Source organism: Numida meleagris, chromosome 13 (genome assembly GCF_002078875.1).
Source record: "Numida meleagris isolate 19003 breed g44 Domestic line chromosome 13, NumMel1.0, whole genome shotgun sequence".
Classification (NCBI taxonomy): domain Eukaryota; kingdom Metazoa; phylum Chordata; class Aves; order Galliformes; family Numididae; genus Numida; species Numida meleagris.
Genome location: NC_034421.1, coordinates 6,007,365 through 6,021,386, shown reverse-complemented (window position 1 = coordinate 6,021,386; position 14,022 = coordinate 6,007,365). Strand labels below are relative to the sequence as shown.

General features: G+C 50.0%; 1 protein-coding gene across 1 annotated transcript; it reads left to right on the top strand.

The window, feature by feature from the left end:
- Nucleotides 6,024-10,232, top strand: SOX8 (SRY-box 8). Its single transcript, XM_021412014.1, has 3 exons — nt 6,024-6,848; nt 7,817-8,055; nt 8,864-10,232. Exons 1-3 carry the CDS (start codon nt 6,406-6,408, stop codon nt 9,592-9,594), a joined length of 1,413 nt encoding a protein of 470 aa, XP_021267689.1. The 5' UTR covers nt 6,024-6,405; the 3' UTR covers nt 9,595-10,232.

Sequence of the window (14,022 nt, the reverse complement as noted above, 5' to 3'; positions counted from 1 at the left end):
GTAGTGCCAGGTGAGGTTCATGATGGATATTAGGAAACATTTCTTCTCCAAAAGAGCGGTCGGGCACTGGCACTGCTGCCCACAGAGGGCTGGAGTCACTGTGTTCATAGAATCATTCATAAAACCATTAAGGTTGGAAAAGCCCTCTCCCATTGCCAAGTCCAACCCTGACCCATCCCACCATGCTCACTGACCATGTCCCCGAGTGCCACATCTCCACACTCATTCTATGATTCTACAGCCGTCAAATACTTGACCCCCCTGTTCAGCCATATATATTGTTTTTAACCAAAAACGTTTTAGTAAAGTGCCCCCGGCAGCTGTTTAGATGCTTTTAGAAGCGCAGCCCATCCAAGTAAACACCGCATTGCTGAGCTGTGTGCTGCACTCTGAGAAAGTATCTGTTATCAGGTGTAATGCTATTCAATGCTTCTCAGACTGTACAACCATCTCTTATCAATGCCTCTTTTGTTTTTCCAGTTTCCCATCACCGCTGCTTGCATTGTTCTGTTAGAAAAAAGAAAAAAGAAAAAAAACACAAGCACGACATAATGGTGCATTGTATAGGCAAAGAAAAATAAGCTGTTTGTTAAGGGCTGCGGGTGGACTGCAGTTTCGCTCTCCCTTTGGATTAGCCACGAGGTTTGGCTAGATAAATGTAAGGAGATGGAAGCTAATGGTTTCCTTTGTGGGGTCTGCATGAAACTTTTACAGCAAATTCCACGTTAAGTGGCAATGTCTGTAAAACAAACTGGATAATTGAGGAAATTGCTGAGGAAAAGTGGAAGGCTTAGGCTAAAGATTTAGCAAAAAGGGAATAATTGGAGCTGGGAAAGGGATGCGGAACTCGATCGGTTTTCATGGCAAGGGATCACCCTGAGCTCTGCAGCGTGGGCTGAGACAGCAGCATGCCTATGGTGCCTTGCAACGAGATGAGCTTCAAGGTTTTAAGTACATTAAATTGCATTAACATGTTGTTACTCTAAAGGATTGATACGACACTCATAACAGGCCATAGGAGATTTCCTTTAGCTCTACTGGAAGATGGATCGAGCTATAGAGGAAAATGTGCAATAAAATGGTGGATTAGAACATTGAATTACCTTCCCTCTGTTCCGTGGTTCATGTTGGTGCCCCGCTTTGTGTGCACTGTCAGCTGTGTTTGGTTTTCTGCTCACTTTTTTGTTGTCAGCTTTCATTTTCATGTTGTAATTTTTGCTGGCTTTCCCTCGTTTCAAACAAAAGTATCAGAAAAGAAAAACAATGTAAGAACCCAGCAAGTAACACAAACGAGATATTTAAGAGCGAGGCCCTGCGTCTCAAAGGGAAAGCGATTCATAAATGTCAGGCCCGCAGGCAGCGCAGAGGCATCATTGATGCTGATCTTCATTCAACAAAATGCGAGCCGCCACGTCCCCCCGCCCGACCCTATTTTGCTGTGTTCCAAACAGCTGCAAAAGTGACAGAGAAACAAGCATTTACTGTCACAGCACCCAGCAGCTGTCCCCATCAGCACCTCAGCCCTGCTGTCCCTGGCACCCTAAATTACTCTGTGTTCATTCAGGTCCAGACTTTCCCCCCCTCTGGCTGCCAGGAATTGGGTTTAAATAAAACAGAGCAAGTGAATGTGTGCAGAAATAACCATTTTGTAAAGAAGCATTAACATTTGGGGACTCCTCTAAAGAAAACATACATTCACTTATATATAATACAGTAATACACAATCCCACAGAGCATTCAGCTGCGTCTGCTGAATGGGAGGTGGGATCTCACGAAGAATTTGGGAGCTTCCTTCTACTATTCTACTGTTAAGATTTTTCCAGCGGTAATATTTTTTCCATTAAAATCTCTGATCTTTCCCCGTGGAAATCCGATCCTTAACTCCAGAGTTAGCAGGATTAAGGCTGAAAAGGATTTTTGGAGGAAGAATTACTTTTTTCTTACGGTATTTGTACAGTGTCTATAACAAGGGGGGTGTTGATTCGGAAGTGGGATTCCAAAGCAGTACCACAGGACAAACAATTAATAATCACAGTGATCATATGTAATAAAACCGTCGTTCGCCATTATTCTGAAAAAATAAAAATGCCACCCAGCCTGTGTCATGCAACAGGAAAAAATAGATCTCTTGCCACCTGGCCTTTAAATCTGACTGTTGTGTCCTTCATCGCTCTACAGCAATTTTTGTTATGCTAATGATATCTTATAAAATTTGAATACAAAGAACGCCTTGACGTTTATTTTCCTTCCCCCTCGTTCTGGTCCTTGCACACACACGTTTTCTGAGATCGAAAGAGAAATCTGTTCAGGTTTGTAATTGCTTTCAGCGCCGGGTCCTTGGCTGCCAGCACCGCGGCTGTGAGCGCTGCAAGACAAAAACTCCGAGCGAGCCACGAGTTAACATCTTCCACTGGGATATTAAAAATTAATAATCAAAAAGGCGCTTGTTAGTGAGGGCTTTTTGGTTTTATTTTAGCAGAAATTCCTCTCCAGGCCAAATGCAGCATGTGAAGATTTTCGCAGAGCGCTCTTTGAAGTGAAACCTTCCCAAGAATAGGTTCATTTTTTTCCTGATATCTCCTGCCATGATGAAACCTAGAAAAGGACTCAGGGATCCCACGCACTCCTCTCCATGTGCCTTTTAAGCAGAGGAAGGTCAGCAGAGCCCTGACCGGTGCATGTTTCTCGTATCCCGCCAGGTAAATGTTCATGGGTTGGAAGGGAGCTTCTGGGGGACACATTCCTGCATTACATTTGTCCTGCAGCTGTCCAGAAAAAGGAGGGACGCATGAGCTCAGAGCCCCATTAACGCAGTAAAAACTAATATTAAAAACTAATATTTAAGCCCCTCTTTCTTCACCCTGCTCTCAGCAAACTGCAGCAGCTGTGCAAGGGGTGCAGGTTTGCTTCCAATCATTGTGATGCAAGCCCCGGGTCCCAGCTCTTCACAGCCTGTGGAAATGTCTCTAATAATGGGCTCTGGATGAGGCTGGAACAATACAGACTTGTTCTTGCTGTGGTGGGAGCTCGGTGTCTGGAACGCAGGAACTCTGATGGGAGCACACGGTTGTTTTTCACTCCTGCTGTGCAGGTGACACTGAGAATTCTGAGAGCACGACTAAGCCTGCCGGTGGGAGCGGTGGAAATAAATGCCAGGGACTAAATACCCAAAGCGTTAGTTAAAATTTGCAAAAAAGTTCTGTCCATTTTAATCCTCCAAATGGATCTGACTACTTAGATTTCCAAATTGTCCACAGAAGCGAGGCTCAGCTCGTGTGTGTGGATGACCAATTTTGGACCACAACTGATCAAGCAAGCAGCTGAGCGATGTAAATCCAGCGCTAGAGTTGTATGAGCAGACAGCGGTCTGTGCTGGAGCCTTTGCGAGCACACCCTGTAGGACTGGACCCAATGCTATGCTTCATCCTGAGAGCAAAGCTTTTCCGCTCTTCGGCTGCTGTTTTAATTGAAATGAACTGAAAGCTACTGCGGATCTTTTCCTTCCTGTTAGAAATCAGTAGCTGTACTGAAAACGAGTGAATTTTGTTTCGCAGAAATCTCCGAGCTGCCGCTGAAATGCTGTATCCTCTGGGCAGAGCATTAATCCTGCAGATGTCAGAGGCTTATTTTAACACGATGCATAGGTTACTCTTATCTGATTAGGGATTGTTTTTTCTTCTCCCTGGAAGGCTCTTTTTATTTGCTCTTTGAAATTCCCATGTAAAGTCTGCTCGCGGTTCAAAGGTAGCCAATTGCTGAAAAATGATAACCTCACCACTCGGTCAGATTAAGCCACAGAGCCCACTTTTGGCTGGGCCCCCCAGCCAGCGAGGGAGTGCGCGCTGCAGAGCATTTCCCATTGTGTGTTCTCACATGCTCTGAAAATGTCTCTCCTGTTTGAGGCTGTGATGAAATGTCCCTACCCCTGTGTGCGTGGGGCACTGACTGCCCTACAGCCAGGACACTGCCGTGCAGGACCAGGAGATGTGCTGGGACTGGGGTCAGGGTGCCTCCATCCCGTGATGATTCTGGGGGTTCCCAGAGACAAGTGACAATGAGATGGGGCCAGGCATGCACATGCGGGATTTAGTGCTTGATCTCAAGCAACATCAGTGTGAGCCGGCCAGGAACTTTATCAGTGTCAGACTTCACAAAAAATGAAGCACCACGGCCAATATTGGCAGGTGCCTGATGGACTCCTGCCGTGCCCACCCTGTCAAGAACAGCTTATTTATCCCTCTGTTCCACCCCAAATCATCCCTAAACCTGCCCCGTTCAGCACACTGTTTAAGCTTCCATTGGCTTACGTGAATCTCAGTGCTCCCCAAAGATGTCTGTTTCTCCTTTGGCCTCTGAGGCTTGGTCTCATGGGCAGGGTTGAGGAAGTAACCCCTTTCTTCTGACAAAGGCCAAAGGGTATCAACTGGGATATGGCATGAACCAAGCAAACAAAACCACTAAGGAAGAAATACACTCGCACTTTCTCCTACAGAAGTGGAACTGCAGCGTTGCTGTACCTGCCCCTTGTCTCAGTCCCTCGTGCCCTTCCCTTTCTGATGTCTGTGCACCTCCCAGCCAGCTGATAGCCCCAGATAAAACAACACATGATGTGAAATCACCGCAGGACCCGTCCTGCAGCTCCATCCTTTGCCCATCCCTGGGCAAACATCATCAACTCTTCGTCATATCAAATATGAACCTGCAAGATCCCCAAAGCAGATGTGAGCAGATGTGCCCTGCCCATCCCAGGCTCTCCCCTTCTCCTATCCACCTCCAGAATAATAAGCAGCAGCAGCTCCTGAGCGTTCTCCTCCTCCTCCTCCCTGCTTTTACAAGTGGGCCGGGAGGTGCATCTCACTGCCCTGGGCAGTGCTGGGGAGCCAGGCAGGACAGCAGGATGTGAACGCGGAGTAATGCAACATCACTGATCTCACATTCCTCAGGGCTGCAGGATGACCTGAGCCTGAGGGCAGCAACGAGTGGAGCGCAGCTCTGGTTGCCCTTCCTCACCCCACGGAGCCCTCCCAGCCCCACAATGGCGTTGGGATCTTCTGAGGGACGCACTGCCCGGACGGGCTGACTGCAATCAGGGACTGAAAGCAGTGACTGTTGCTTTGACTCAGCCACCATTCATTCAATGAATGAAATACAATTTACCTGACTCACTGAAATACCACGCAACAAACTTAGTAACGAGCCGTGAGACCCCACAGTGACCGGCTTCATTTGTCAACTGACATAACAAGTCCACCGAAACGCATCCATTTTCTCATCGGACAGATACGCACAGCGTGGCACGCACACAAGTGAAAGCAGTTCTCTATTTGAATTCAGAGCGCACACTTTATTTCAAGGTGAGTACACGTCTCAGGAAACAAACAAGCTGCTCACAGCCCCGCACTGCCGCTATTTCTAAGTGCTGGAGCGCAATTCCTATTTTTTCCTGTAAATCTTAGGCTTGACCCTATTTTTCCAGGGGGACAGAGGAGCTGAGGAAGGAATAAAGCCGGAATTCGGGGCACTACTTTCTTCCAGCCCCAATTACAGGGCTGGATTCCGCGGCTAATTAGAATCAAATGCTCTCAATGAGTTCTGGCGAAGCAGCGCTCGCTCCGAGCTCGGCCCGGAGGCTGCGGGGGCAGCACCGCGCGGCTCGGGACGCACCGTGCCCCGTATTCGTCTCCGGGTAACTAAGATTTTAAAAGCTAAATAGCAGAGCAAGGAGCAAAAATTCGGTGCACCCCAGCCGCACCAGGACTCCACTTCCCCCCAGAATAAAAGGACTTTTGCGCACAGCCGGGCCTTAACCGCAGCCCCGCCGCCGGGAATCCCCATGAGCCACAGCGGTACCGCAGCGGAGCGTCCCCGGCACATTACGGCCGCGCAGCGCGGAGACCGAAGCCGCGAACCAAGCAGCTCCGAGCGGCACCGGAGACTCCGAGCGGGAGCGCGGCGCGAGAGCAGCACGGCCCCACAGCGGCACGCACCGCCCCCTATGGAAATGAGCCCCGCCCTCTCCGCCAATCGGGAGCGGCGCTGGGGGCGGAGCCTCACTCCCGCGCCTTAAAGGCGCCCGTTGCCGGGGGGCCGCGTTTCGCACTGGTTGTGGAGCGCAGCGGCGGACGCGGGGAGTAGTGCGGGGCGCCGGGACTGCAGCGAGAGAGTTTGATTGCATTTTTTTTTTTTGGCTGATTTTGCTACTTTTGTGCCTTTTTCCTTTTCTTGAAATCGTATTCTGCTCAGTTTTTTTTTTCTTTTATTTGTCTTTTTTTTTTTTTTTCCTCGCCTTCTGGGAGCCTGCGGAGGGCTGCACGGAATCGCCGCTCCGCTCGGGGCGGCTCAGCCCCGCGCCCCCTACTCGCCTCCCCCATCCTTTTCCCCATCCCGCCCCACCCGCGGCCACCGATGCTCAACATGACCGAGGAGCACGACAAAGCGCTGGAGGCTCCGTGCAGCCCCGCGGGCACCACCAGCTCCATGTCCCACGTGGACTCGGACTCCGACTCCCCGCTGTCCCCCGCCGGCTCCGAGGGCCTGGGCTGCGCCCCCGCGCCCGCCCCGCGCCCCCCCGGTGCCGCTCCGCTGGGCGCTAAGGTGGATGCGGCCGAGGTGGACGAGCGCTTCCCCGCCTGCATCCGCGACGCCGTCTCGCAGGTGCTGAAGGGCTACGACTGGAGCCTGGTGCCCATGCCCGTGCGCGGCAACGGGTCGCTCAAGGCGAAGCCGCACGTCAAGCGGCCCATGAACGCCTTCATGGTGTGGGCGCAGGCCGCCCGCAGGAAGCTGGCCGACCAGTACCCGCACCTGCACAACGCCGAGCTCAGCAAGACGCTGGGCAAGCTGTGGCGGTGAGTCCGCACCGCGCATCTCCGCGCCGCCCGGGGACGTTCCGGGGCTTTGCTCCCGTTTGCGCAGCTTCGCGTCTCTCCCACCGCTTCTTTCTTTTTTTTTTTTTTTCTCCCTTTCTCTTTGACCTTTTCCCTTTCTTTCAACTTCTTTTTCCCCGTCCGTCTTTGCCTGCGGAGGGGTTCTCAGTGCGCTCCGTACTGCTCAGCCCCTGCTCGTTCCTGTCCTTTCCAGTGCTTCCTACATCCCTGAGAAACTGCTTATATTCTTACTACTTCTTTTACAATGGCTTTTTCTAATTCACTTTTTTTTTCTTTTCTGACTGTCTTGCTTGCTGCCTAACAAGCTGTAAAAGCGAACAAACTGATTTTTAGCACTGATTTCACTCCGCTTTCTTACTTCCCCCGCTATCGGCAGCGCTACGACCATTGATGCAAACTTTTCTTGCTGGGCCGTGCGCTGCAGCTGCACCAAACCCGGCGCGGTCACTCAGGCTCCTCAGCGGTGTGCGGGGCAGGGTTGGGGCCGGGGAAAGATTTAAGAGAAAGAATCCCGTTGCTTTGCATCTGGGATTTCTTTGTAAGCCCTGCACAATGCTGGACGTGGGCAGCGCTGCGGGTTGCAGCGACGGGGTGGCATCTGTAGGGTGACTGTGGGGACTGTATTTGGCAAAAGGATGAAAAGTAGCATTTTAAATGAGGTTGGGGGGGAGGAGGGGGTGTTTGCCCAGGTATCAATACGGGTGAGGATGTGCTTTTTTGTGCCTCTATAACTGATATTTTAACACATTTTTGCAATAGGGTTTTGCTTTTTTGGTGCTACGGCAAAACTGTAATGAACTCTCTGGTCAGTTCAGTGGGGACGTGAGTCTGAAAATAAACTGAAAATTTCTAAGGAAAAGGCATTAACTGTGAATTTTTCTTTTTCCTCCCTTATTATTATTTTTTTTCTAAAACCGATCCCAAACCAGTTTGTTAAGCGAAAATGAGAAACGTCCCTTTGTGGAAGAAGCTGAGCGGCTCAGGGTCCAGCACAAAAAGGATCACCCGGATTATAAATACCAGCCCCGGAGGAGGAAAAGCGTGAAAGCTGGGCAGAGCGACTCCGACTCTGGCGCCGAGCTCAGCCACCACGCCGGCACCCAGATCTACAAGGCTGACAGCGGGCTGGGGGGCATGGCCGACGGCCACCACCACAGTGAGCACGCAGGTAAAGGGTCCCGGGGGGCTGAGAACTGCTTGTCGTGGGGGTGTTGGTTTGCAACTTGAACCCTCCGGTGGACGCAAGCGTGTTTGCACCCTTGGAGCCTGCTCAGTGTGGGATTGGGGGCATCCAAAAGCAGAGCCATTGCTCTAAGAGCTGAGGTTTTGCACCAGGTTGTGAGCATGGCCATGCGTCTAGTTACTAAGTGCAACTGGAAATGCCCAAAGTGCAAAAATGACCCTGGTTTTGTTTCTGGAGAGGGGAATTAATTGTGAGCTAATAGGGGTTAATAATGCATTAGTCACCTGAAGGGGTGCCTGGGGGAGCGGTGCCCCCTGAAGCTCCCCGCTCCTCGCGGTGCTGTGAATTGGCACCGGGCGCGTGTTGACAGATTCCAGGAGGATTGCGAACATCCTGCGGCTGCAGCCATGTCTGCGCTCTTGCCCAGCCTGGCTGGGTCCCGGCCCCTTCCCGCGTGGCTGGAACAGCATCTCTGCACTGGGGGAGCCGGGCTGGCCTCAGGCCACCTGCGTAGAGGGGTCCTTCCACTGTGGGGCTTCCCAGAGTGTGACCTCGTGGGGATGTGGCACTCCTTGGGTTGCCCTCCATGCTTCATGAACCATTGGCTTTGTGAGCATTGTACCCCAACTTGAGGACATCATGGGGGAACATCAGCCACCTCCAACATGGGGCTCTAGATTAAAATTCCCGTTCTCCTTGGGCAGTATGGAGAGGGAGAAACGTGGTTCTTGACTTCCTTGAGAGATGTTTTGTGGTTGCTCTCCTTAAAACTTTTCTGTCCCTTTGTCCCCAGGCCAGCCCCATGGGCCGCCCACGCCGCCCACCACCCCCAAAACCGACCTGCACCACGGCAGCAAGCAGGAGCTGAAGCACGAGGGCCGCCGCCTCGTGGAAAGCGGCCGCCAGAACATTGACTTCAGCAACGTGGACATCTCGGAGCTGAGCAGCGAGGTCATCAACAACATGGAGACCTTCGATGTGCACGAGTTCGACCAGTACCTGCCGCTCAATGGCCATGCTGCCATGCCAGCCGACCACGGCCCCAATGCTGGCTCCTACAGCACATCCTACTCCCACTCGGCAGCAGGCGCCGGCGGGGCTGGCCAGGTGTGGACTCACAGGAGCCCGGCCTCTGCATCGCCATCATCGGCTGATTCGGGCCAGCAAAGGCCGCACATCAAAACGGAGCAGCTGAGCCCCAGCCACTACAGCGACCAGTCCCACGGCTCCCCTGCACACTCCGACTACGGCTCCTACAGCACCCAGGCCTGTGCCACCACTGCCTCCACCGCCACAGCTGCTGCCTCCTTCTCCAGCTCCCAGTGCGACTACACGGACCTGCAGAGCTCCAACTACTACAACCCCTATCCCGGTTACCCCTCCAGCATCTACCAGTACCCCTACTTCCACTCCTCACGGCGTCCCTACGCGACGCCCATCCTCAACGGTTTGTCCATCCCGCCTGCTCACAGCCCCACCGCCAACTGGGACCAGCCGGTCTACACAACCCTGACGAGGCCTTAAAAAGGGTGCGTGGAGCCCCCCCAGGGCTTCCCCAACGTATGCACTAATGAAGGAACGAAGAGGAAGAACGTGGAGTGCCGCGATCGTTTCCCAAGTGCCTCCTGAGCCGCTGGGAACTCTGCTCATTGCGACTGGGTGTCCCCTTGCTTTGAAACTCTCCAAAAGGACAGAGCTCTATTTTTCTTTAATTAATAAAATTTAAAAAGCAACAAAAAAGAAGAGTTAAAAAAATAATAATAATAAAAAGGACCGGTGATTCCTTTTGAATAAATGAAGGACAAAACCATTCGACTCCTCTGTGAGGACTGAACTTGCTCATCGTGGAAGCTGACAAGTGCAAAATGGGGCGGGGGGTGGGGGGAGAGGAAGAGACATTGGAGACTTTCAGGGTCTATTGCAATGTGGGAGATGGACCAACCTTGAGGGCAGGAACTCACCCGGACCAAGGCGTACAGAAAGCGAAACCCCAGCGATTCTGCGTAACAATCTTGTGGGAACAAGCGAGTGTGGTGGGACCAACCAATTACATGTCTGAAGTGTTTGTTTTGTAGTCGAGAGTTCTTCTAAGCAAGGTTTGGCTGTAATTAACATTTTGTTTTGGTTTTTTTTTTTTTGAAGCTTAAAGTGTTTTTTTTTTTTAAATCTGTTAAATATGTATTTATGTTCTGTATTATTTTGTCTCTTAATTAATGAAGTAATTTTGTGCAAAAAAAAAAAAGTAGAATTCTAAAAGATTTTTAAAGACGGGGTGGGGAGGGAGCATAAAAAATAGTGGAGACGATACAATAAAACGGCGTTACGAGTCTATAGATCCTCTTTGGTTTTCGGGTTCGTTTTGTTTTGAACCGCTCGACGGAGGCTGAAGGCTGCTGCCTCCTGCAGACCTGGTCGTGAGCAGGGAGCTCAGACGGGAGCTGCAGCACGGGCAGCGCCCGAGGGGTGCTGCAAACGTTGCTCCCTAAACGCGGAGGCTAACACGGCTGGCCAGGAGCAGGCAGCGCCGTGCTGCTCTGCTTGCAGGCGTTAACATTGGATTGGAGGCATTGCGGAATAGTTGTACACTTTCAGAACCGGGACTACTTTATAGGAAGATGTAATTTAATGAGGAATTATCAACTTCTGCTTTGATTTTTTTTGTTTGTTTGTTTTTTTGTTTGTGGCTTCTAGGGACCAGATACCATCCATCAAGCTGTGAAACTAAAATCTTCTCCACTAAAAAAAAAATGTTTAGGTACTTAGTTTTAGACTAATATTTCGTCGATATATTTCTACTTCTTCCATTGTATGCTGAGCATATAATAACCATCTATTTTATGATAACTTGTGCCTTTAAAAACTTTGTAAATCTAAAAACACGTTTCAGACGTTATCATCTTTTTACCTTTTCTACGTTTCCTACTCTTTTTCTAAAAATATTTTTTGCATATTTCCTTTTGGGAATGTGGGGGTGGGGGAAAATACAGAAAACTCATTTTTATGCAATCTATTTTTCTGTATAAAGTTTGAAAGACTTTGGCTGTTACTTATCTGTTCTCTTCACTAGCTTCTGACTAAGCAATGCTAACTTTTGTACAGATCAATTTGATAAAATTAAAAGTGGCTTTTTATCAAGTCCGTGTTCTGTTTTCTTTCTCCTTGAGCCCAGTTCTGTGGAACTCGGAATCCTTTTGAAAGAGGCTATTCAGAATAAAATGTGGAGCGAGGCTTTCTGTTCTGCTTATGTTTCCTTTTTATCTTATTTTGTTTTTTTTCCTTGTTGCTCCCTTTCCCTGTACTTCAATGGTGCCTTACTGTGAGGTTGCTTTTATTTTATTGTACTTCCTCAAGGAGTATATTTCCATGCAAGTAATCCCAAGGATTTCATAGGATTTTGTTGAGACTGCTCACGTGAGGAAGGCTTTGCAAGGTCAGACTGCGTGGTTTTAGCCCAAGTTCATTCTGTTCTGCACGGCACACAGGAATTTTACAGTAACAGATTCTGTTTTCTGGTTGGTGAGCCCATGTAAATACCTCTTAATTATGATAGCAACAAAATTATATGTTGCATGCGGTGTGTGTGTGTGGTTCTTTTTTTTTTTTTTTTAATCCCGTCATTAAAATAGTTACGTTTGCGACTTTTTTTGGTTCTGTAAGTGACGTTGCAGTTTGCTTTCCGCAGTCCAGACAAACGGGTGCGCGGTTCCCAGGCTGGGCCCTAGCTGGGAGGAAGGGGCTGGGATTAGGAACTGCAGCGGCTGTGCTGAGAAGCACGCGCCGGGCCTGCTCGTGGTGCAGCGCTGCGGAAAATGTTTGAGCGCGGGGATAATAAATGTGATGACAATTAATGAAGCTCAAGAACATTAACAAAGTCTGAACAACAGAGTCCCAAAGCAAATCTGCTGCTTGCTGCCTTGCCAAGACCTATCTTGCCAGAGTGTCTGTAACTGGACACCATTTTCTCCGTGCTCGTTTACAAAACTTCTGGCAAAATGACTTTATTACACCATAAGCCAAAGCTGCAGAGGAACTTTCAGAGCAGACTCTCTTTTCTCCTTTATCCTCCCTCCAGTTGCAATGTAAGCTTCAAGTCTTATTCTAGTTCATGCGAGAAAAATTGATGCCTTTTTGCTTTGCCTGCTCTGCGCGTTGCTGTGGGACTTCCACTCCGAAGTGCCACGCTCAGGGAAGGAAAAAGAAAGAGCGAGATAGGAATATAAGTGCTTATCTTTACAGTCCCCTTGGTGTTTAATAGCAGAGCTCACAGTGACTTCACTGATGTCTGCGTTGCTCTTTGAGGCAGAGTCAAAACGTCCGCGTTGGGTGGCAGTGCACATCACCCCAAACACCAACGCTGAAAATTCTCGGCTGATGCCCACTGCAAACCTATGGAGTAAAACTCGAATGTTACTGGATGAATGCTCACAAAGGTGACAGGCAGGGAGAGCTCCTTGCCCTGAACAGTCCCAGTGACTCAGACTTCAGAGCGTGCTGGAAATCTCCCGATGTTCATTCCCCATGCTTTGATTTGCACTTACAATCTCCCATTTCATTTTCCCAGGAGAAAAAAAACACTGATCCGTGGTACAGGTTCTACACAGAGAGGAGCATTTTGCTTTGAAATCTCTGCTGTTTGTACAAATGCGTTTTCACGCGTTGTTCCCTTCTTCCATGTGGTGTGCGGATGCAGCCCTCAGAACAAGACGTGATTTTCCCCGAGCTGAGCGCGCTCCCGATGTGAATGGCCGCATTGTGTGCGCCCAGCCCGGGCTGGTGGCTCTGTGCTGGCGCGGATCTGGAATGTCTCTGCACAAGTCAATGAGATCAGGTGAAACCAAGGCCGGCTTTTGACCCCTGGCTGTCAACAAAAAAGGGTTCTCAAGATAATTACAGGAATATACAAGCGATAATAGTTCCTCTTTTATTTTGATGCGGAGAGTTATAATCGTTGCTATTCATCCAGATTGCTCGGAAGGTGATGTTTGGTAAGGAAGAGGAAATTAATTTTATAGCCCGTATCCACATTCCTTCTATATGGTGGAAAAAGTCCCTTCCTATCCTCCTTGTTGCAGTTTTTCCTGGAGTGATATCAACTTTTGTTACACTTTTTTTACAGTTGGTTATTTGGTTTATGGCAAAGAAATTCTTATATGGTGTCCCCACGGCAGTGCTCAGCTCTAATAACCCTCATGTGGGGCCACCACACTCCTTGGGCTCCCCAGCTGCAGCCCACAGCTCCTGTAAGAGCAAGAAGAGCTCTCAGGGTTTTTTTCTTGTTTTTTTTTTTTTTTTTCCCTAGGAAGGGCTGAGCTCAGCTGCAGTGCAGAGCTGGGAAGATTCTGGGAGCAGGAAAGGGATGGAAGAGCTGAGGATGGGGATGAATCAGTTCGTGGGGAAGGTGAGAAGGATGCTCCAGCATTTCCCCTCTTTCAGCCTTTAAGAGATTCAGTTTGGCTCCAACTGCTATCGGGCTCTTTTAAGCCTGCAGACTGATCTGCAAGCAGGAACTCAGCAGCAGCAGGGCTCCAAGCTCCTGTTCCCGGGGCTGGGAGTGGAGGCGGGGGCTTTTCCCATGTACTCCTGACTCCGCTCTTCCTTGAAGACTCTGTAGAGGCTCCACGAGGTTTTTGGGGGTTCCTCACATGGCACACTAGAGAACATGATGGGGGGATGCTCACAAGGCTGTGTTTGCTGAGGAGAACTGGGTGGCTCCTGGGTCCTTCTGCTGCACCACTGCCAGCCAAGCTGGACTGCCATCACCTTGAGGACCCTTCTTGCCCCTTAGAGGTAGGAATGAGGGACAGCACCAAGCAGCCAAGCACAAGGCTTGGTGAGGGAAAGATGTTTCCCAAATGAGTCAGCAGGAGTCGAAAATAATCCCCCCGAGCCCAAACCACAGCAAGCAGTGCTGATGACAGCTTGCTTCATCCTCCTGCCACCCTGCAGCCGGGT